This window comes from Chelon labrosus (genome assembly GCF_963514085.1).
Source record: "Chelon labrosus genome assembly, chromosome: 20".
In the NCBI taxonomy this organism is placed as follows: Eukaryota; Metazoa; Chordata; class Actinopteri; order Mugiliformes; family Mugilidae; genus Chelon; species Chelon labrosus.
Genome location: NC_140353.1, coordinates 922,294 through 945,042, shown reverse-complemented (window position 1 = coordinate 945,042; position 22,749 = coordinate 922,294). Strand labels below are relative to the sequence as shown.

The 22,749-nt window shown below is 40.8% G+C and overlaps 1 protein-coding gene across 1 annotated transcript; it reads right to left on the bottom strand.

Moving 5' to 3' along the window:
* Positions 1-481: 481 nt before the first annotated feature.
* scfd1 (sec1 family domain containing 1) lies at positions 482-22,340 on the bottom strand. Its single transcript, XM_084569346.1, has 25 exons — positions 22,278-22,340; positions 21,381-21,451; positions 21,112-21,200; positions 20,679-20,769; positions 20,171-20,293; positions 19,613-19,700; positions 18,886-18,975; positions 18,483-18,538; positions 18,055-18,140; positions 17,782-17,881; positions 16,401-16,540; positions 15,793-15,883; positions 14,757-14,830; positions 14,062-14,143; positions 13,552-13,648; positions 13,259-13,329; positions 9,048-9,127; positions 8,235-8,297; positions 7,734-7,809; positions 6,469-6,522; positions 3,242-3,294; positions 3,085-3,118; positions 2,428-2,493; positions 1,616-1,684; positions 482-1,321 (listed from the first exon to the last, which is right to left on the bottom strand). The coding sequence occupies exons 1-25, from the start codon at positions 22,306-22,308 to the stop codon at positions 1,298-1,300; spliced, it is 1,899 nt and encodes a 632-aa protein (XP_084425472.1). The 5' UTR covers positions 22,309-22,340; the 3' UTR covers positions 482-1,297.
* Between the last annotated feature and the right edge of the window lie 409 nt (positions 22,341-22,749).

The window sequence follows — 22,749 nt, the reverse complement described above, 5'->3', positions numbered from 1 at the left end:
CCTGTCGGACCAGACCAGTCGACTTTGACCTTCTAATCCGACATCGGAAGTGTGTGTGTGTAGGGTTCTCAGCATTATCCCACCACATAGTATTAATCCAACATAATCCAAAATTTAAATGTAATGTCTAAAATTTTATTTCTGTTATCTTTATTTATAGAAAGTTGAGTCCCCACAACGCCCATAAACAAATTATATCCCCACAGATAAGTCTGTCCATTGACCTGCTCTGACCTAAACCCTAAAACCAATTCTGAACCCTCAAACTGACCTCAGCCCGACTGTGACCCCAGAATGTTCACAATAAAACCCCAAAAAACCAAAGCGTCCTCACTCTTCACCTGGTCCTCACGACGACAGCCAAACGCACACACACAGATTAAAATGCCACGCTGACATAATCCTCAGATTGAGCTCTTTGTGTTCGGTGCCACGGTGTTGGACAAACCTGGAGCTGTACCACACTGTGCCGGGTCGAATTTAAAGTGATGGATGTGATACAGGCGCCTGCGTGAACAATCCTGCCTGCAGAAAAACATCTGAACGTCACAAAAACCCAGAAACCAAACACTTTTACCAGTTTTAATTTTCTCTTATGACATGGATATATGTTAAATTAATACTTTCAGTCAGTCAGGTGACATACTGACCTTTTAAGAGACAGCACCTAAATCATTGACAACCATGGTCTAAGATGGCCGACAGGACAGATGCAAAGGCAAAGCATCACAAAGGCCCCCTGCTGGTTGGTTGCAGTATAGGTCTTAAGCCCCGCCTCCTCCATGTTAGCAGATTTAACATGAGTCAAAATAAAAGTCAAAGTCATGTTTCCTTCCTTACTTTTTGAGAACGTTGGCGGACTTGCTTATTTTTTGGTATTCACAGTACTAAATTATGAGTTATAACATTTTACATTATCTGGTTTACAATATCTAAGTCCTGAGGTTTTAATGCATTCAGTTTTAAAGGAAATCAAACATTTTCCACTTTTCACAGATATGTCAAACATCAGTTTGTAATAACTCTGACCTATTTCAGATCTTAGTTATTCTGGTTAATGAGCAACCTAAAATATAATTAAATAAGGTATCTTAAGGCAGGTGAGAATGTCGGCTAACGCTAACGAGGAATTAAAGTTACTGTATAGATGAAGTCGGAGGCTGCGGTGAGCGGAGACTGATTTATTGGTGTGAGTCGGACAGAGAGGAACAGAAATTACAACGAGGACAGAAAATGTTTAGTCGATATAAAACAAAGCGGAATGAAGAGACAGATTCACATATCGCCGGCGTCCACGTCACTTCTGGCCGAGCTGAGAGAGCTGTGGAGAGGAGAGGAGAGGAAGACGTCAACGGGGCGTCAATGACAGGTGAACTACAGGATTCAATTCAATTCAATTCAGTTTTAATAACAATACAAATCGTCTCAAGACGCTTCACAAAAACCCGGCCTGAAACCTCCAGAGCAGCCTGAAGGCGACTGTGGCAAGGAAAAACTCCCTTTTAACAGGAAGAAACCTCGAGCAGAACCCAGCTCATATGGAGGGACCCATCTGCCTAAGGCCAGCCGAGTACAGACAGAAGAAAGAGAGAAGAGGACAGGTGTGTTTTCTCACCTGTTTGATGAACTGAGCAGCGTTAAAGAGTTCACTGCAGCCGTAAACGATCTTCTTCCCCTGTTTAGACTGAGAACACAAAACAATCTGAGCTACTTGTACTTTATTTACTCTAGTTTTAGTACCAGTTCATTTAAATTATGGCTCCGAAAAGATGTGTATAATTTTGCTGCATTATCATTAATGATGTTCCTGACTGTCATGAAAACTTAAGAATATTTTCATATGGTATTTTAGATATAATTATTTCAGTTTACATGTAAACTGATTATACTGATGCTGAACTACACACAGTAGGGGGCGCTGCAGTTCAAACTCAAACTGTAAACTGTTTCTGTTTCCTGACACTTATTTCAGAGGCTAATATTCAATATTAATTTGAATCTTAAGTTGTTTGATAAATGAAGATCAGGAGCATAGAAAATATTTCTCCCTGAAATGAAGCTCAGTGCAAATAAAGAGTGTTGTGAAATGTAATTAGTATTGCAGCGCCCCCTGCTGTGTGGAGGCCAGCGTCTACAAAGTCTTTTTATGCAATCTATTCTTATTAAAAAGTATTTTGCAGTTTCGTTCTATCAGGCTTTTCTAATTTCTAACATATTTCCATCCAAAATATGTGAGGAGTTTATAAAATATGACTCTTTGATAAAAGTTAAACTAATCAACAGTAAATCCAAACACAGCTGAAACTACAAAGACTTAAACAGTTAAAACAACAAAGAAACCTCTTGTATTTAAAGCTTCAAATAATAATTAGCAGATAAGAAAAGACGAAATGAAAGTGGTCGTAGCTTCAGTCAGAGTTTCAGTACCTTGGCGTAGTCCACCATGTTCTGGTACTCGATGTAGTTTCCTCCTCCGACTACGAACACGATGGCCTGGAAACAATTTTTAATAATAAATAAAAGTTAAATTAAAAAGTTTCTATGCAGCTGAGAGGACTCAGGATTGAGGTTGATCATCGAAAGGTTGATCAGCTGATTAATGTCACAATGAAATCGACGAGAAACAGATAAATTAAAAATGTCAAGACACAAATCACAAACTTTCTGGAGCTGAAATATCTTCATCAGTCTAAACCTAATTTATCTGATCATTAAAGAGTTTTTCCTGTTTTGTCTTGTTGCTGATTTATTGGTTTTACTTCATGCTGTTGTTTGATGTTTATTATTTTTGAGACAATAAAAATGACGAAAAAAACAGTTTAATAGTTTGTTTTTGAGCTACTCTAAATGTTGCCCCTCGTTATATTTGCTTTTAATTCTCATCAGTCAGTGATTACTGAGGTTATAAAGTTCATCCATGTAGGTTTCTGTCCTGAGGCTCTGTAGTGAAGCAACAGTTAAAGCAGCTTCAGGCAGGATGTCTGACGTGCAGCATCATTTCCACTCTGTCCCATATTTCCTTTCAACTTGTGTTTGTCCTGGAAATAACTGAGACTGAATCTAATCAATCAAACACAAACTCACCTCCTGAAACGGGTTCTTGTTCCTGGGAATGGAGCTGAAAGAGAAGAAGAAGAAGAGATGATGAGACATTCCTGAGCTTCACAACGCTCAGCAGCAGCAGATCACATGATCAGATCACATGATGCGATCGCATCTGATCACTTATTTGTTGTCCTACCTCTCACTTCCTCGCAGCATCTTTGGGTCAAAGTATCGATAGTCGTCTGTTTCCTAAAGATCAGACAGAAACATCAAACACTTCTTTTTATTGGTTTCGTGCAGAAAAATATTTCAACCTAAATCCTGGAGTTTTAAATCCTCTCTACCTCCTCTCTTTCTTCACCTCCTCCTTCCACATAGACTTACTCTCCTCTTTCTTCTCCTTCTCTTCCTCAACCACCTCCATCCTCTCCTCCTTCTCCTACCTCCGCTCTTCTCCTCTTCTTGCTCCACTTTTTCCTACTCTTCCTTCTTCTCTTTGTTCCTCTCCTCCTCCTTATCCTCCTCCTCTGTTCCACCACAACCTCCTTCTACATCTCTTTCTTCTTCTCTTCCTCAACCACCTCCACCCTCTCCTCCTTCCCCTTCAATTTCTTCTCCTCCTTTTCCTACTCTTCTTTTGTCTCTTTGTTCCTCTCTTCCTTCTTCTCGTCCTCTTCCGTCTTCTTCCTCCACCACCTCCCTTCTCTCGTTCTTCCCAATCTACCTATTCTCCTCCTCCTCTCTCTCCCCCTCCTTCTTCTCCTCCTTTTTTCAGACCATATGTTCAGAGCACATGTGACACGTATTATTTAATAAATAATATTTACAGAGGAGATCACATCTATATTAGTTCTTCTTCTCTGGTTTTTCCAGATGTCTAGCTGTTCTTCTTTCTATCATCTCTCCAGGTTCAGGTTCACGTCTCTTCCCACCATCAGCTGCAGAGAAGCTGACGGGACCACCTCTTAGTTTACCTCGGCTATAACTCACTAAGGTTCCCTTCACCTTCATCATGTTTCTGTGGAGGATGGAGCTGGACTGGGTGTCTGGCTTTTTGTTTTTTTTCCAACTACAGAAGTTTCTACCTGGAAAAAAATACCTCAATGCCGAGCCATGATCACCTCATTAATATTTACAGATCAGTGTTTGACATGAAGCTCATGTGTTTCCACTGGAGGAGAAAACTCTTATCTGAAAAACGTCCTCAGAGACATTTCTTCGTCCAGGATTTGTTATGTGATGGAGGTATTAAGGTATTAAGAGGCGCTGTGGAGGTGGTCGGACCACCATTGTTAGCACTCTCTCCTCAGTTATGGACTATTCTACCAAGCCGAGCATGAGTGGGTTAATATTCTGCATCAATCTTTGTAAAATTAATTTTGCTTTGTTTCCACTGGCAGATATTTGACATGAAATGAGGTTAATGTCAATTTATACGCTGATGAGACTCTGATTTATGTTGCTATACCTGGTTTTATTCTCTTGATTTGTATTTATTTTTAATTATTGCTTTTAGTAAGTGAGACGTTTTTACTGTGCATATGACAATAAAACATCATGAAACCATAACTGGAGCGCAAACAACATTATATTGTAATTTTTTTGGCCAGAATTTATTTAAACTCTACAACCAACAGACTGTTGCAGACATTTGACAATAACGTTAATGTCAATTTATACGCTGATGAGACTCTGATTAGGTCAAGCTTGACTGAAACCTTGATTTGGTCAAGATTTAGGTTCTGGAGTTTCTCTGATCTCTCCTCAGATACTGACTGTTCTACAGACTAGTGTCTGAAAAACCAAGCCGTGCATGTGTGGGTTAATATTCCACATCAATCTATATTGTCCTTATGTTTTGTGGACGTTCTACATGAATAAAAGTTGATGTTAATCTTTATGCAGATGAGACTCTGATGTTGCTGAGAAGATGAGTTCAGTAAATTCTTCTAACATTTTGTTAAACCTTAACCCCAACATGCAACAGGAACAATATTCTCACACTGGGGACAATCTGATAGAAGGAGAATGTGCTCTTCTATTTCTTTCATCTTCATCCCAGTCCTGTCTTCAACCCCCCCCACCCTCCTCCCCTCGGTCAGATTCACAACAACAGGATCATTGTTGGTCGCCTGTAACTCCAGACGCTGAGAAACCTGAGGTGTGTTTGTGTACTGTGAATATCTATCGCTGTGAGGCCCGGCTCCTAGGAGTCAGGACGTTTGGGACCGAGCTTCAAAGGCCTCTTTAAGGGTTCAGGGTTTGTTTTAGGGTTCACATTAGAACCAGTTATGAAGAGACTCCATGAGCTGAGGAGGCAGAGGAAAAAATAAAAATTCCACTCTTAGCTGAAGAGTTTTTAAATCTGCTTGCGGGTTCACGTGTGGTCACATGTGAGTAATATTATCGTTGCTTTCCGGCTCACACACACTCTGACCACAGTAGTTAATGTGACGCTAATGAGATTTCCCCGGGTGCAGTGGTTAGAGTGTCAGAGCTGTCCATCACAGATGAGGTGACTTCTCAGTTTCTCAAATATTCTCACTTTTATAGGTTTTAAGGACGTCGTGTTTATTCTGAAACAAACCCACAGAAGAACTTTTGTCCTGCTGAACCAGTTACTCACTGAATGTGGATTAATTCACCACTTTAAACACTTTATACAGTGCTACTTCTACATGTCTGCATAAAATGACCCAAAACATCAATGATTTTCAGACAAGTCCTGAGAGTTGACAAAGAGAACCCGACCAAACACATGAAAGTGAAATATTAAACTTGTGTGTTTGCTTCTTAGAGAAAATGAATCTTCCGTTTATACCTTTAAACTTCGTACCCTTGTTTCCAGTATAAGCTGTGCAGCAGACTCTTCATGTTTTGAGTCATTTTTACGCAGAAATGTAAAGAACTGTGGAGGATGCTAAAACTTTTATCTTCAGTAGGAACCAACAGTCTCAGAGCTAAAAGCCAATTAAGTTTTTAATAATGAGGGGTCATGGTCATTTTGACTCAAGATTCAGGGAAGTAATGGCTCAAGGGAAATAATATACATCAGGACACAACAGTCGAGCTCCCTGCAGCATTTTAAACCTTTACTCTGATCATATCTGGACTGCTGTCTCAGATATATACAGTTATATACTCATTATGGGCTTTAAGTGCAGACTCTCAGCTGTAATATCGACACGTTTCATAGGATATTTTTGTTTAATCCCTTGAATTTAACCTGAAAGTCCTCACTTTAACTGCATCTTAGTTGTTTCGTTTCAAATCGGCACGTAGAGTCCAAATCATGAAGATTGCGTCACTGTCCAAACACATATGGGCCTAACTATACTACTAATAATACTAATAATACGTTTTTCAAACAGAAATAACTAAAAGTAAAAAATATAAAATAAATCAAAACAGAGACAAACTCACAGGATTAGACTTCATCTCCATCAGGTTGTCCAGGATCCGAGTGACTGGAAGGTTCTGGAAGAGGAAAATAAAATCTACTTTAAAAACTAATTCATAGCTTTTCTTAAACTTTTATTTTATTTTATTTGGGTTTGAAATGAAGCGTTCTCAAACTGTTGTTTGTGCTCTTCCTTTTTCTCTTTCTGGTGCTCGTTAGTTTTAATGTTGTTTCTTTAAAATCTGCTGAAAAGCTCTTTTTTAAAAAACGTCAGATGTGAATTGAAACTTCAAGCGTCCGCCCTGACAGAGCGTCGACTCTGAGTGTTTGTAATGTTCTGGCTCTTGTGCAGAGCACCGTGGGCCGACTTCAGCTTCAGTATGAATAAAACAGACGCCGCCTTCCTGTTTGTGTGTGACGATTATAAATGACTCCACGTCGGCGCCAGCTTTCGCCCCCGAAACGCTCCATCATCGTCATCCTTGTTGTCACCATCACCGCTGCTGCCCGGGAATAAGAAGTCTGTCTCATGAGGTATGTTTGATTTAAAGTCCGATCGGACGCGTGCGGGCGGAGACAGAGACAGAGAGAGTCAGCTCTGAATGATCCGTAGCTCTCAGTGAAGACAGCCGAGGATGGAGGAAGAAGATGACGACGTGTTGGACGAGAAAGAATCAGCGTTTCTTCTACCAACCAAGACATTTAGCTCAAATCAGAAAATAAATATGAGTCTGGCCAAAATAGGATGTGAACTGGAAGATGGAAATAAAATACAAACTCAGTGAGAGCTTTAATAAGAAGCCTGCTCATAAAAATATAGACCAAAACACAAAAGTTGAAGTTGAAAACTGGTCTTAATGTTTGAAATATAAAAGAATATCTGAAATAATAAGTGAAAAATACGAGATAAGATATGGACCACTAGATAGATAGATAGTTAGATAGATAGTTTCTTTATTAATCCCAAACTGGGAAATTTCATTGTTGCAGCAGCAATGTACAGGCACTCAACACCATACATAAAATATAACAAAAAGCTAAAATCAACAACTAAGAATGTGAATGAATAAATAGATGTTGTGCAAGTGGGGCAATTAGCCAGTTTAGTTCATGTTTAATTAATGTCTGAACATCAGAATGAGCTTTAAGAGGCTAATTTACACACTATCTGTGTGACTGGAGCACAACAGGATGTAGCTGTGATACTTTTGTTGTGACCTTGATTCAAGATCATCTGTGTTCGTGGGTTCAGCTCATTGTAATTTAATTTTCCAGCAGTTTTACTCACATGTTGCTTGAGGACCAGGTTCTTAACTCCCTCCATGACAAACTGGGAGCCGGTATTCATCACTCTGGAGAAAAGCCTGCAGAGGAGGGAGGAAACGAGGGAGGAGGAGGAGGAGGAGGAGGAGGACGAGGACGAGGAGGAGGACAGGGTTAGGCTGGTAGTCTAAGAGGAGCAGCTTCCAAAAATACAAACACCTGGAGTGTAACGAGACGTTTTAGGAGGAGAACAGTTTATTTTAAAATTCCTGAAAGGTACTTTCAAAAATAATATTAGTGGGACATTAGAGTGTTTTCAGTGATACGAGCTGAGACATCACATTTCATCCACTGCAGCTGAAACACTGCCAACCAACACAGATAGAAATCTGACTTCTTCCACATTTAGACTGAATTTGTCTTTTCATTTATGAACTTAAAACAATATATTTAGTTTTTATTAAGAAAAAAAACAATTGAAACATCCATTATGATTATTAAGTTAATAATAATAATATTAACTTACCCCATGGGTTTAACTCCACTGTTGCCGTAGTTCGCTGGGGTGGCAGCCATTTTGGTAAAAGCTCTAGAAAAAGAAACCAAAGAAACAGAATGACTGAACATGACAAAATATATTAAAACACATTTTACGTGACTTAATATGTCAGGTCAGATGCAGCTCTTTAGTTTCATTTATAAGGTATTGATACAACACTGACTTCTATTAAAGTTAGTCAGTTTAATCTTCTGTGATAGACCATTAACTGTTAAATGAAGTTCATTAGGTACACCAGTGAAACCAGTCCTGCTCTAAATCTGGTCTCCATGAAGGTTCTGGTGTTCAGCTTTAGTTTCTAATAACGGAGTCATTTTATAGTACCATGACATGTGTTCCTATTATTTTAATTCCATCCTCCAGGTGAATCATCACCTTTCTGATGCTGTCTCAACATCTCAACTCTAAAAGAGTCATGAAGGAGGATCCAGAGCAGGACTGCTACATGAGAATGTTTTGGTTTTCTCTAGTGTACCTAATTAAGTGGCCTTAGAGTATTTCACAGTGTTCTGACATTTGATCGACCCTAAGTGCCCAGCTGAAGAAACAGACATTAGTCACAGCTGTATGTTTGCATTTAATTGAATTAATTAAAAGTATTTCATAGTAAAGTTGTTCAGCTTTGTGTCTTTATTAACAGAACAGTCTTTAGACAAACTGACAGTCACTGATCATCAGAGGGAAATAAAAAAGCTTTGTATTATATTAATGGTGTGTCTATGCTGCTAATACTTGAAAGTAAGAGTTAAGTTTAATTTCTCTGTAGGACGAGAGACTTACTTCCACTGTTTGATGTAGTTGAGAGGTGAAAGGTCACAGCCTGCGTCTAACAAAGCTTTCTTATACTGCTCCAGGTCAGACTGAAACACAAACACACACACAACAACATTAGTGCACACGCCAACAATAATCAGAGGCACACTGGCTAATGTTAATGTTGATGAATCCACTGAACAACCATGGTGTGATGGACAAGAACAACATTTCTAAACATCATGTGGACAAGACAGAAGACTATTGGGACAATGTTTAGTGGACAGATGAGACCAAAGTAGAATAGTTTGGTTTAAATGAGATGAAACAACACTGCATCATTCCAGCATCTGTCCATGAGCTGAATGTGAAGAGAAACTGGGTCATGCAGCAAGACAACAAGCCCAAGAACACAAGTGGTTCTACAGAAGAACGGTTAAAGAAGAACAAGATGAATGTTTAGGAACGGCCAAGGGTCGGACCACTGGAGTATCTTAGAGTACCGTTCCTTTGAGACTACAGGTGATAGTTTCAGGTGGACACCACCCACAGATGTACCTATTTAAACTCTCCACCAGTCATTTAGAGCAGAAGATTTGGATGAATCTTCTTCTAAAAACCCAACTAGTCCAGCTGCCATTGTTTCAGCTGTAGGATGTAGGAAATGTAAAGCCATGAAGAAAAGTCAACATTTTACTCAAAGAACTACAAAGAAACCTCGATACAATTAAACAAAATACTAACTGTCAGCAAACACGTCACGACTCTGAAGTTATCGAAAACTTCAAATTAGGAGCTGGTGAATACCTCAAGATGCTGCCGTTCATATAGACTTCTCTTATAATCGTGACCTCCATTTCACAGTACAAGGCCTTCATGACAAGACTCAGATCTGATCAAAATGAGCCAAGAGTGGAATTCAAACCACAACAGAAGATTTTCCCCCTTGCCTCGGGCTTACTTGTGTCTGGTTATCACTCATGCATGTGGGATTCTCAAGTGTGACTGTAACATAAATAAATACAGCCATGCTACCACAAATATTTTATTAATACAGGTTCTGGTTATAAGTTCATCATCACATTGATTCTATCTGTCATTTCAGAGGCCTTCCTGTCCGGCCAAGGAAAACAAAGTACTGGAGTATAGGCTCGGTAGCATGAGAACATTCCACTCGATTGACATTTCTTATCCATTGCCAGTGAAAGGTGACGTAGTTAAGGTTTTTTTTTTTTTTTTCTGCATTAAGCTCCTGACTGGCAGCTTTGCAGGAACCGCCAAGACGTTACACAACCGCCGAGCCATGTGAGCGTGAGTACAACAGTGCGTGTGGTTGTTTTTGTAGAAGTGAAATCCCACGACATCAGTCAGAAAAAAAATCCAGCAGTACCTGGGAGACTCTGAAGAGGGGGAGAAATGGGTGACAGAGCGATCTGAGATCGGGGGAGACACATCAAAGGAGATGTGAGACAATAAGAAAGAGCTGGTCAGAGAGGAAGAGGGATGACCAGAGAGGATGGGGAGGGAGAGGGAAAGTGTTGGTGGTCATGGAGGCTGAGGGGGGTAATCCCTGGATGATCCATGTTCCAGCTGGACCGAAGATAAAAGACTGAGGCTCATGTCTGAGCAGAGGAGAGGTTGTCACACCATTAGTCAGCAGAGAAGGAGAAGCCAAGTATCACAGGGCTCAAACAAAGACTGAGTCTACAATCTCCAACAGTGTCCCTCTCTCTTTGGGAATGTACCACATCAAATAAAAGTCCTGATGATATCGTGTTTGCGTCTCACATGTGATTATAAAGAGATACGTGGTGGAGCCTGCATGACGGAAAAGTCAGAGGAAGAGAAAAAACAGCTTCCTCCGTTGTTTGTAAACGGTTTGGATACAACAGATCAAATGTGAATCAAGGATCGATTTCATTAAGTGTCTAGACGAGGACAAGTCGACAACTAAAGATAACCCTATGCTTAACCTTTTGTGGTCCTTTTGAGCCTAGACACACAGTCCTCCATCAACTATGTACCACATGGTGACTTGTCTGACTGACTCTGAGCCCTGTGCCTCAATTTCTCAATCTAGTGAGCTATTGGTGGTACTACATATAAAAAACACAATACAGCCACCGTGAACTCAAGGAGACCTTTACCACAATATGTAGAACGCCTTGGTGACTGGTTTCCCTGCAGTTCTAGTCAAGGGGTTGCTGAATGAGTTCAGAATGATATCATTGCTATCAGGGTGTTTTCTACTCTCTGATCTAGAAGACATTTTAGTTTATCACTAATTAATCAGACACAATGTTACTGAGACTGAAGTCTGACCTATCCATAGAGACCAGGGTCATAGAGACCAGGGTCATAGAGACCAGGGTCCATAGAGACCAGGGTCCATAGAGACCAGGGTCAAGCATATGGCCCCAATAGTTTTGGAGATAGTCCTGATTCATTGGTAAGACCAATCTACTGATATTTACTGATAAATATCCATGACTGCGAGATTTTTCTGCTTTTAGATCATGGTCTGTTAAGTTTTATTAAAGCTGTCTGGCCATTAAACCAATAATTGAGATGAATTGTTGTAATGATTTCCGCAGATGAAAGCCTGGATTGATTTTAAGGGACATTTTATGGATAAGAAGGATGTTCCGCAGGAGCTTTCTGGTGATGAATGATCGAAACACTTAAAGTGACTTGAAGTATTTGTCAGGGACTTGGATGTGGAATAAGTTCCGTCAGAGGTGCTAATGAATGAACAGAATGAACTCAAGGTGCATAAGCTCTCCTTGTCTTGTCAGAAAGGATGAGAGTTGTTCCACTGCCAAACCAACCCTGGTCCAGCTGTGTTCCTCCTGCAGTGACTTTAACCAGGTCTCTGTTTTCAGGAAGAAACTTGGGATCAATCATCTTTGTTCTACATCGACTCACAATGAATTCATACATATGACAGATCCAAGACGACGATCCTCATAAAGTGCATCCAGAATGTGGCGGCTGATTAATAAACTGCGAGGACGTGAGGTCGAACTGACTTCAAACCATCTGCCTAAACCATTTCTACGTTTGCCGATCCATGGTTGGTGACATAAGCGTCCCCTGTGCTGTTTCAGTTTGAGTGTCGGTGAAGAAGTCTGGCAGCGACAATGGGAAGATCTGGAGGAGTGTCATCTGATACGTCAACTGAACTCAGGTTGAAGACAGTGAAAGTTTCAAGATGGATTTCAGTCACCCCATTGCTTCAGCAGCTCCTCAGGATGATGCTCTTCGTTCGACTATGGTTTCCATTTCCTCATCCCCTCAGACCTTCGACTTTCCCATGAGTCTCGGTTTTGTTCCTTGAAGTAAACACTGGACCGCAGGAGGATCACAGAAAGTTCCAGAGTCACAGTTTTCCTCCGTGGTGGGAGTTTTTATTTTGACAGAAATCAACCACAGCGGGCCAAAACTCTAAAACCACAAACCTTCACGTCACCGTGTCACCGGCGAATCATCTCTGCACTCAGGCAACTTGCTAGTACAGCCAACAAAAGGCTTAATAATAAAGAACAAAACATCTTCTGCTGCCATCTCACAGATTTAAAATGACTGCGAATCCAAGTCATAGCAAGAAACTAGTGTTCAGGTGGCAGGTAAGTTCCCTCATGAAAAAGAAATGAAGCCCAACAAATGCTACGCTACATTTTAGTCCTAGCAACCGTTTAAAAGTGACAGACAGTGATGACAGCTCCAACAACAAACACCTGAAGCCGGCCCCGTTGACATCCATCAGAACAGCGGCTTGGAAATTTTGAGATTTTGGAGTGAATTGGTGAATACAACGTCAAACCACAGCGGACCACGTCTAAGAAAGTCAAAACACTTCCTTAGACGTGGAAAATATTTGGATTTTGGCAAAGACTTAATTCATATTATTAGTCACGTTAGTTTGCTGACAATGGGCTTATTAGGATCAGACATTACTGAATGTTTTGACTTTTAAGATCGGAACACACGGAAAACAGCTTCTTCTTCTTCACTTTATCGTCTTGCGCTGATTCTATATTTAAATAAGTGAAAAAAATTGCCTTTTTTAAAGATATTTTATGTCCTTAAATTTAAAAAAAAAAAAACACCTTAAGGAATCTACAGAGCCCACGTGAAAGGGGATAAGAAGACATTAAGACATCAATAAGGTATTTAAATTGTCATTTGACTCGTTTACAGTTGTTAAGTTTTATTTGTTGTGTTGTTGAGTGTTTTACCTCTGAAGGAGCCATCTGAGCAGTGATGTAGAAGATGAGGAAAAGTCTCATTTTGTCTTCTGGGGTTCCAGCTGACAAACACAAACATTTCCACGTTTAGTCTGTTGTGTTCATGTCAGGTGTGTTTGCTGAATATAAGACGACAAATAAAATAAAAATGATCTGAGTGTGTGTTTAATTACAGGACAGTACTGGTCAACAGATTCCAGCAGTGAATCTACTTCAGCCTAAAGTTACTGATTGACTACGTATCCCAGCATGCTTATAGACAGCTGTGAAGTGAGTGTATATACCGTCGGGGTCACTGATGATGTCCAGCAGCGATTTATCTAAAGTTGACTTGCTCATCAGTTTCTCTTCATACTCAAAGTAGACATCCAGTTTACGACTCTGAGGACACAAACGGCATCAAGTTAGTCCAAATAAACACTGATCTCACTCTGGTCACGTTCAGACCTTCATTAACATCCATCCAGGTCAATCTGATCACACCTGGTCCATCTCTAAGTCCCTGTGTCTCCACCTGGTCTTAATATAAATGTGTCTCCACATGAGTCCCCAGCCAGCACTTGAGATCTGATCTCAGTTTGTGTGTCTGTAAATCAGCAGCGCCATCATGTGGTCAGTAGAATATTGTACCAGCTGCTGTCTCTAATGGATCTCTACCTATCGCTGGATCAGAACCATGTTCACACCTGGATTTAAAGCTGGACACTTGTGATCAGATCACTCAGGACGGATGTTAATGTGAGGTCTGAATAGCGTGTTAGCCCCAGTCTTAGCCTCAGGTGTCGTTAGCGTACCTTGATGTGGTCGAGTACTGCCGTGGCGACGTTGGTGTGCAGGTCGATCAGCCTCTTCTTCTCCAGCAGCTCAGGCAGAGAGCTGCAAGAAAACACACCAAAGAAAAAGCATAAAACACCATGAGCCAAATAAACCACTTCACCCTGCTTCTTTTTATTAAATATCATCAACACAGCTTTTCCACACATTCAAATGTGAGCATCTCACATTTGAATGTGTGGAAACTGGCCGTTACACCCAAACATTCTCACCACAGACGACGTGTTGTTCGTGAAGTGAGTCACATACTTTAACGGTTAAAAGGTTTAAAATAAAATGGTGGAAGTCACAGAGATCAAAACCCAAAACTAAAATCAGATGTGTCCTGGCTCAAAGCTCAAATGTCCTCTCAAGTTCATGGAAATTCATTCTTTAGAAGTTATTGAGAAACACTGTCAGGAAACCGAAGACGACACTCAGCATTAATTTATCCACTGGAGTTCAATGAGAGCATTGCTTGGGAACAACCTGAGCTCATCCATATTTATCCGACTAGGCCGAGGTCAAACCATTTCTAAAACTTTTAGGCCACATGCTGTAACACAACTTAGAACAACAGAGGGCCAACGTGACAAATAAAACCTAATAATCCAGAAAAATAACACTGATGTTGTTCTATTAAAGTTGTTGAATGAGTTTCTTCTGTTTTCAGTACCTGACGGCAGAGGTGAGCTTAGCTGTGTTGTCTGACAGCATGCTGATGGCTCCTTCATCCTCTCCTTCTAAACCCTGCAGACACAACAACAGTGACATGAGTGAACATGAAATCATCCAGCAGTGTTTCCCAGTGAGACCTGATTGGGACTCTATCCTCTAGAATACAAAACGGGTCTTCTTGATGAACTAGCTGGTTATTCAGACAAGATCTTCAAGTTCATTAAAACTTTAGTATGTCCTTGGACACATGTCTAAGAAACGTGGACATGATCTTAGAAAGCCTTGGAGAAATACACTGGTGTTTAAAAGTCTTTGTTTTTCTACATTTCTGCATAAAAATGACTCAAAGCATCAAGAGATTGTCACACAAGTTCTGAAAGTAGACAAAGAGAACCCAATCAAACACATTTATTCAGGAAAATGAGACAATATTACATATCAAAGAGGTGTAGCCCAATGATTCCAAATTAATTTCCAAGTCAAATCAGAGTCCACGTGTTCAGAAGTGTTTCCATCAAAGTAATGAGACTCAGTTGTGGCTGTGGACACATGTTTGTGGAAGATGGCAACGGACAAGGAGCTTTCTGAGGAGCTCAGAGAAAGAGTTGTTGTTGCTCATCAGGCTGGAAAAGGTTCCAGAACCATCTCTAAAGGGTTTGGAACCCACAAATAATCCACAGTCAGACAGATTGAAGACGACTGTTCCCGTCCACAGGAGTGGTCCACCAACAAAGAGAGGTCACAGTCAACCCACCAACATCTCAGGACGACACCTGAGTCTCATTACATTGATGGAAACACTCCTGAACACATGGACTCTGATTTGACCTTGAAATTAACTGAGGAGCACCCAGTATAATATTTATAAGTATAATATTTCAGTTTCATGTGTTTGATCGGGTTCTCTTTGACCACTTTCAGCACATGCTCTGATGCTCTGAGTCATTTTTTATGCAGGAATGTAGAAAACAAAGACTCAGACAAGTCACGAGTTGGACTTAATGTTTGGTAAGTTGACAACAATGTTCTCTCACCATGATGCTCTTCAGGCGCTTCACCTCATCCTCCTGGGCTCTGTACGTGTCCAGCTCCTCCTGAACCGACTCTGCCACCTCTGGGAACGGACTGCAACAGACAGACAGCCGGTGAATCACCTCAATCAGGAGTTACATCCGAATAAACTCAGCAGGACAACACACCAAGCATGGAGCTGGATGCAAAGAACAGTAAGACATCATCAGCGTACAGACGTATCTGAAAATGCTCTGACTTTGATTTAATGTCCGTAAAAGTACAGGTTTAGTCTGGTGTAGTCAGACAGAAGCAAAGGAGAGACTCCAGGACAACTTCAAATCTACCTCACAGTACCATCTCGTACCTGGACACCACAATTCACATAACTGAGATGGGGTGTCCAGGGAGGAGTACCCCGCCCCTCGCCGCGACCCTCCAGAGGACAAGCAGTTACAGAAAATGAATGAATGAATGAATGAATGAATGAATGAATGAACAATAAAACCCATCTCAAGATGCTGAAAGAAACCTTGAGCATCTCATAAAGAGCTCCAGACTACAACCTGCAAATTTAGATTTTAACTTAGATGATCTGGACTAAGACTCTTCTTCTTTTTCAGGAACCGACCTGCCTTTGTGTTTCTGCCAGAACTTGTCGGCGACAGTCAGGTCGTAGCTCTTCCTGTTCTTCTTCTTCGGTCTGGCGCCAGCGGGCGATGGCTCTGCCCCCGCGCCCTCCTCCATCATCACCCTGTTCAAATGGAAGTCCTGGTGGACACAAACAAAAAAACACATCATTAGTGGGTCAGGATTTGTTTTTTGTTTTTTATCTGGTGTCATCATGAAACCACAACTGATTCAACGCTGTGTAAAACTAAAAGTTTTTCCTGTGTTAAATGAGCTAAATCAGGATCTAAACGTTTTCATGGACTGAATCGAAAGCGTAGTCGCCAAGAAGACGTCGTCATCGAACTTTAGTTTATGTTCCCAAAGTCTTTAAAGTGATCCTGGGACACGTAATGAGCATAAAACCTGATCCAAGATCAGCAGAAGCCCCGAGGCCGCCGCTATGTTAAAGATACCTGGGAATAACTCCAGAGCAGAGACAGTCTGTCCTGCACCGCACTGAAACCTGACAGAGGCCAACGAGGAACAGATCCCTCTTCCTTGATACGCAAACCATAATATTAACGTCGCCATGGGAACAGCAGAGCTAGGAGAGGGGAGATTTAGCGTCGGGTTTGTGTCTCCTGCTGGGTGGTAGATGTGTTTATAGGAAAGAGAGGAGGGAGATGCGGAGAACGACGATGCCATCTGGACCGGCGTCGGCGAGGAGAGCTAGCGAACCCAGCTAGCGAACGGAAACCTGAGACGCGAGGGACCAGACAGAAAACCTTTTATAAAAAGATCTAAACCTAAAACTGGACGCCGTTTTAAGAAAATGAAACTATACTTAAAGTGTCATTTTATAGAAACGGGAGCAGCGACTTCTAAAGAAACCCTGAAACGAACCACGGCGATAAATCAGACAGGCTTCAGTTCTACTTTCACTTCATTGTGTTGAGGATTTAATTTACTACATACAATAACCCAGACTTATAAAATAGTTAATTAAAACTAAAAAGCTGAAACCTCTCATTTATTTAAAAAAAATGAAACAAGAGCAACTGGACTTGTAGAAGATGTTTCATTAAAGTAGATCAAGATCAGAGCAGGTTCCTCCAGGTCCAGGTCCAGGTCAGTATCAGGTCCTTAACAGACTCTAGTCATGTGACCTTCAGGTGGACTCCGCCCACAGATGTTCCTGATAAAAACCTAAACTCCTCCACACCACAGGACATCCTCAGAAGGCCCATGTCCATTCTCCTCCACCTTTTTGTCGACAGTCAACTCAACAAATGCACATTTTTTCTTGTTTCTTTAGAAGAAAGTATCGTGAGCTGCTGCTTTATGAAATTCCTTTTTAAAGATAAAAGTGATTTAGATGTGTTTCTACTTGTGTAGCTCACCAGAACATCGTGGATCAGCGCCTGATAGGTCCAGGTGTGGTGGAGGGGCGTGGCCATGTCGATGTTTCGATCTGCCAGGACGAAGAGGGGCCTCTGAAAACTGTACGGGAGAATTAAACGATTATCTATGCAGCAGTGCATCATGGGAGACGCAGTCCTGCACTTTTATTCCATTATCACAGGTATTATGAAGTTTTTAATGAAAAAAAAGAAGAATTATGATGAAATAAAAACTAAAAGAATGAATTTAAAAGATGGATGAATCAAACTGACCTGAACTGTCCGGCGGCCATGCTGTCTCCAGTGAACAGGCTGTTTCTGGCGTCACGCAGGTTCTCACGGAGCTTCTTATCCAGCTTCTATAAAACACATCAGCAGAAACACCTCACAGATTTCAACAAGTGATTCATTTTCCTGAATAAATAAACATATAAGTCTAATATTTGTGTTTCATGTGTTTGGTTGGGTTCTCTTTGTCCTCTTCCACAACTTCCGCTGATGTTTTGAGTCATTTTAAATTATGAAAAGGACGGAAAAACGGGAACACCATCACATCCAAGAATATTCAAAGTTCAGGTCAGAGCTGATCTTCTGGGAGTTGTGGAGCTGGTTTCAAACTCTGCCTCCAGTGAGGTACTTACTGGAAGATATCAACCTAAAGCTACAAGCATTTAAAAGAGCTTCACGTGAGAGGAACTCACCACAGCGACCATCTCAGCTGCGTTTCCTCGAGGACAGCGGATGATCGGCACCGCACCTGATCAAGAGAGATCAACAGATAAACACATGAACTAAAGAGGAAGCTATGTCTGCCCGCAGCTAAGTCACTGAGACAGTGAAGGGTAAATACATGTATGTATAAATGGTTTTAAAGGTAATTCAGTTCATTCAGCTACATCCTGAAAGATTACAAGGTTCCTCTGGTCCTGAGAATAAGGACTAGAATAACTAAAGGTTATATTACCATCTAGTGGACTGACATAGAAACACCTGAACTGTTTCCCCTCATTTCAAACCTTTTAGTTTTCAGGTTGAACCAGGTCCATGTCCATCTCACCGAGCAGGGCAGGTGATTATAGATCAACCAACTCCTGATGAACTCACCCAGAGTGACGAAGAAACAGAAGAGACTGTCCACAATGGTGTCCATGATGGCATCCATGTCCGTGTCCTGGATGTCTGCTCTGTTGATGGCTGCACAGGTCAGACAGACAAACACTAATCAGTGACTCTAACACTCACAGCTAAAAGAAGCTTCTCTTTTTATTATAATTTCCATTATTGATTCGTGATGATTTCTGGTTTTGTCATAAACAACAGAATTATTTAAGGATCTGGAAACTTCCTCCTCGGAATGACTAAACTATTAAAGGACAGAAAACACTCCCAGAGTCTAAGACGACAACGTCAAATGTGATTAAATTATGATTTTTTATTTCACTGTTAATTAACCCTTTCATTGAAATACAACCCTAGAATGTTATTGTAGGTCATAAGACTTTTTTTACTTTAATTTTCATGTATTTAGACCATAAGAACAGAACAGCTGATTCAGACACTTGTCAACAGTATCACATTAGACAACATTAGGACACTTCTTCTTCATGGTTCCTAATAAAGTAGTTATGCTCAGCGTTCATTCAGAGGTGGACCTTACAGACCACATTAGACCTGAGAATGTTTCCTTGATCTTCTCTGATTGGCTGAGTGAAAACCACATGCTTCTCAACCTCACTGAGAGGCACCAGGACGCAATTTAAAATATGTGTTGAAGTTAATAAATATGGTTAAAGGGTTAAAGATGTGTTGGACAGATGTGAGAGTCAGTTACCGTGGTACGAGATGAGCTCCTTGTTCTGGTTGCAGAGGATGAACATGTCGTCCTCCAGCGTGATGAAGTTCAGGTACTGATCAAACACCTGATGATTAACACACATCACAGCTGATTAGTTGCTGCTGGACACAGATACAGAAAAACATCTGGACCAATCCAGCACGGCTCTGTCGTAAATACTACTTTCAAAAAGAAAGCCTTTCTGTTCCTAATATTTTAACCACAACATTAACGTAAAACCTCAGTAATAAACAAAAAGAAGAATTAATACTTTTCTGAGCTTCCTGATATTTCTGGAGGAAGCAGGGACTCTAACTGGCTTTAAAAAATGTGCAATAAACCAAGTAGACAACAGGGAGCTAAAGACAGCGTGATCTGTCAACATGACTCACTACGATGTTAATCACTGAGTTTAATTATTTAAATAACAAACCAGCTCAGATCATTCATCCAGAAGCTGCACTCAGGTTATTTTCTTGCCGACAACTTTAGCTTTAGTAATGAAGGGAGGGCTTGTGAACACAACAATAATAAAGTAAGCGTATCCATGGCAACCTTGGTGACTTGGCTGACGGCGTTAGCGGCCAGAGCGGCGCTGGCGATGTCCTCCAGTTTACTTCTGCTGATGGCAGAGATGAAGTTCAGGTAGTAGGCCTCGTACAGCTGGTTCCTCAGGTCCTGCACACGCACAACACATCAGCCATTGATTATTTATTGATGACTAATTCATTATTACGATGTTTACAGCAAATCTGTAATCTTTTAAAATGTTTAAAGTTGTTTTTCGAGCAGAGATGGTAAGAGGTCGATCCGGTTGCAAGAAAATCAGCTGAAAATATTTTGTCTACACATTTTAAATGCGTCTTGAGATCTGATCTCAGTTTGTGTGTCTGTAAATCAGCAGCGCCATCATGTGGTCAGTAGAATATTGTAGCAGCTGCTGTCTCTAATGGATCTCTACCTACCGCTGGATCAGAACCATCAACAGCTGCTTGTTGTTGACTTGGAGACATGATCCAGATGTTGGAACAAGACGGAAAGACTCAGAGTAAAACGTCATCACCTGACAGATCCTGTCGATGTTCTCCTCTGTGGGCATGACGAAGTAGACGGCTGGAACATCTGGAATAGGATCTCTGTCGGAGTGAAGCAGCCTGAACACACAAACCACAAACCACACATCAACACGTTAATGTGGATGTAGAAACACACAGAGGAGCTCTGATCAGAACATCTGCAGCCGATCAACGATCTCAGTGTTTGGCTCAATGAATAACGATTAACTGAGAACAGGACGGGGTCTGTCCTTCTATTTCTGTTTTTTGACTATGCAGCTTTTGTTTTTAAACCAATGTCCCTTCAATTTTATTTATATTAAGCGTCAGTAACAATCCAGATTGTTATTCTTTATATCTTTTTTCTATCTTTCTATCCATCCACACATCTATCTTTCTATCCAGCTATCATCCATCCATCCATCTATCCATGTATCTTACAGGTGCAGGGTGATGCCCATGTCTCGGAGCTCTTTGACAGACAGCAGCGGGGAGATGATGTCTTGACCAAACCGGTCGTATATCAACACCTGGAGAGAGAGACGCACACACACAGACAGAGGTCAAAGTTCAGCAGACACTTCACTGCTGTCCAGTACACTACAGTTCAGGTCACAGTGTTTTATTGACGTATCTGTGATTTTATGTCATGTTATTTAAAGTCACTTTCTAGAATCTAAACCTTTATTCCTGAGGAAGCGAAGCGTTACCTTCCATACTGGCTCGGCTGCTGTGTTCTTCAGAGGAGGAGCGTTGAAGTTCAGCATCCGCTTCAGAGCGACTGTACAAACACACAAACACACAAACACCACTTACACTTCAAGTTCCTTATTTAAAGAGACTTTCTGTTATTATTTTATTTATTTTCTCAGGGTATAAGAAAGTGTTTTGTGACTTTGAAGATTCTGATTTTATAATTATAGCCTCCTATTTCTGATTTATACATTTACTTATTTGTGTATTTGAGTTGTGTTTAACCTACTTGATCTTAAATCGTTTTATGAACTTGTTTGTGCTGTTACCTTTGAAATATGTCATTTTTCTACACTTATATGAGCTGTCAGCTGTCATTAACTCAACATTTACACATTTTCAGAGCTAAAGTCATCTACATATCAAGAAGAAAGGCTTTCTAAACACACTGTATTTTATTGTCGCTGTTAGTTCTGATTCTGGTTGAGGTTCTGTGACTCCAGAAAAATCTGAATTATTTGTTAAACTGAACAAAAATTATTTTCTTCACAGTTAGCAGCAGGCTAGCTTAGCCTAGCCAATTCTTCGGTTTCACAGATAGCAGCAGTGGTAGCTAACAGGCAAAGCGGCTGGTTAACCACTGAGTTAACTGGTTTAAAGTCTGATTTTAGTTAGTTAACTGATCTATAAGTGAAAGAGTCTCTGTAGTGAAACAGAAACAGGAGTTGAGAAGCTCAACCGGCAGCTAGCTTAGGATGCTCCCCGGTCAGTTAGCTGGTCAGAGGCCTGACAGCGCCGCATAAATCTCCCCGGTCAGGCTCGGGGTCGGTAGAGCTCTCTGCGGCCCGTTACCGCTCCAGTCTGCTGCTGATAGTAACCGTTAACCGGAGAAAAAAGAACCGAGATTCACAGACCTGTCTGCTTCTCCCTGACAGATGCCGCCATGTTTGATGTTGTTGGTGACGGAGCAGCTGATGACGTGTCAGCACGGTCAGTACCCAACGTCAACAGAGAGGGGTGGAGAACGAAGACGTCTCACTCTAACGTTTAGTTTTAAAAAAAGATCACCGTCAAAGAGGAGTTATGTAAAATGAGGTCTCACTCCTCCACGTTAATGTTATTCTGGGGAGCCACAAACTGACTGGAGCGCTTATAACTCAACAAAACTTTATGTTAAGTTTACAGATGTTTCAAATTAAAATATTGGAAAATTAAAGCGAACCAAAAATAATTATAGTAAAATAATACAAAATATAATGATTAAATTCATAATAAATCCATTCAAATAAATAATAAAACATCTCTTCATAATTGTTTTTTTAGTTTATTTTTATTTAACATCTCTTATCGGCCCTAGTGAGTGTCTTTGTTTTTCATGTCTTTGAG

Coding starts and splice junctions, on each gene's coding strand:
- scfd1 (XM_084569346.1), bottom strand. CDS start 22,308: ATGGCGGCATCTGTCAGGGAGAAGCAGACAG. Junction 21,452..22,277: donor TGTCAGGGAGAAGCAGACAG/GTCTGTGAATCT, acceptor GTGTTTGTACAG/TCGCTCTGAAGCGGATGCTG. Junction 19,701..20,170: donor CCGTCAGCCAAGTCACCAAG/GTTGCCATGGAT, acceptor GTTAATCATCAG/GTGTTTGATCAGTACCTGAA.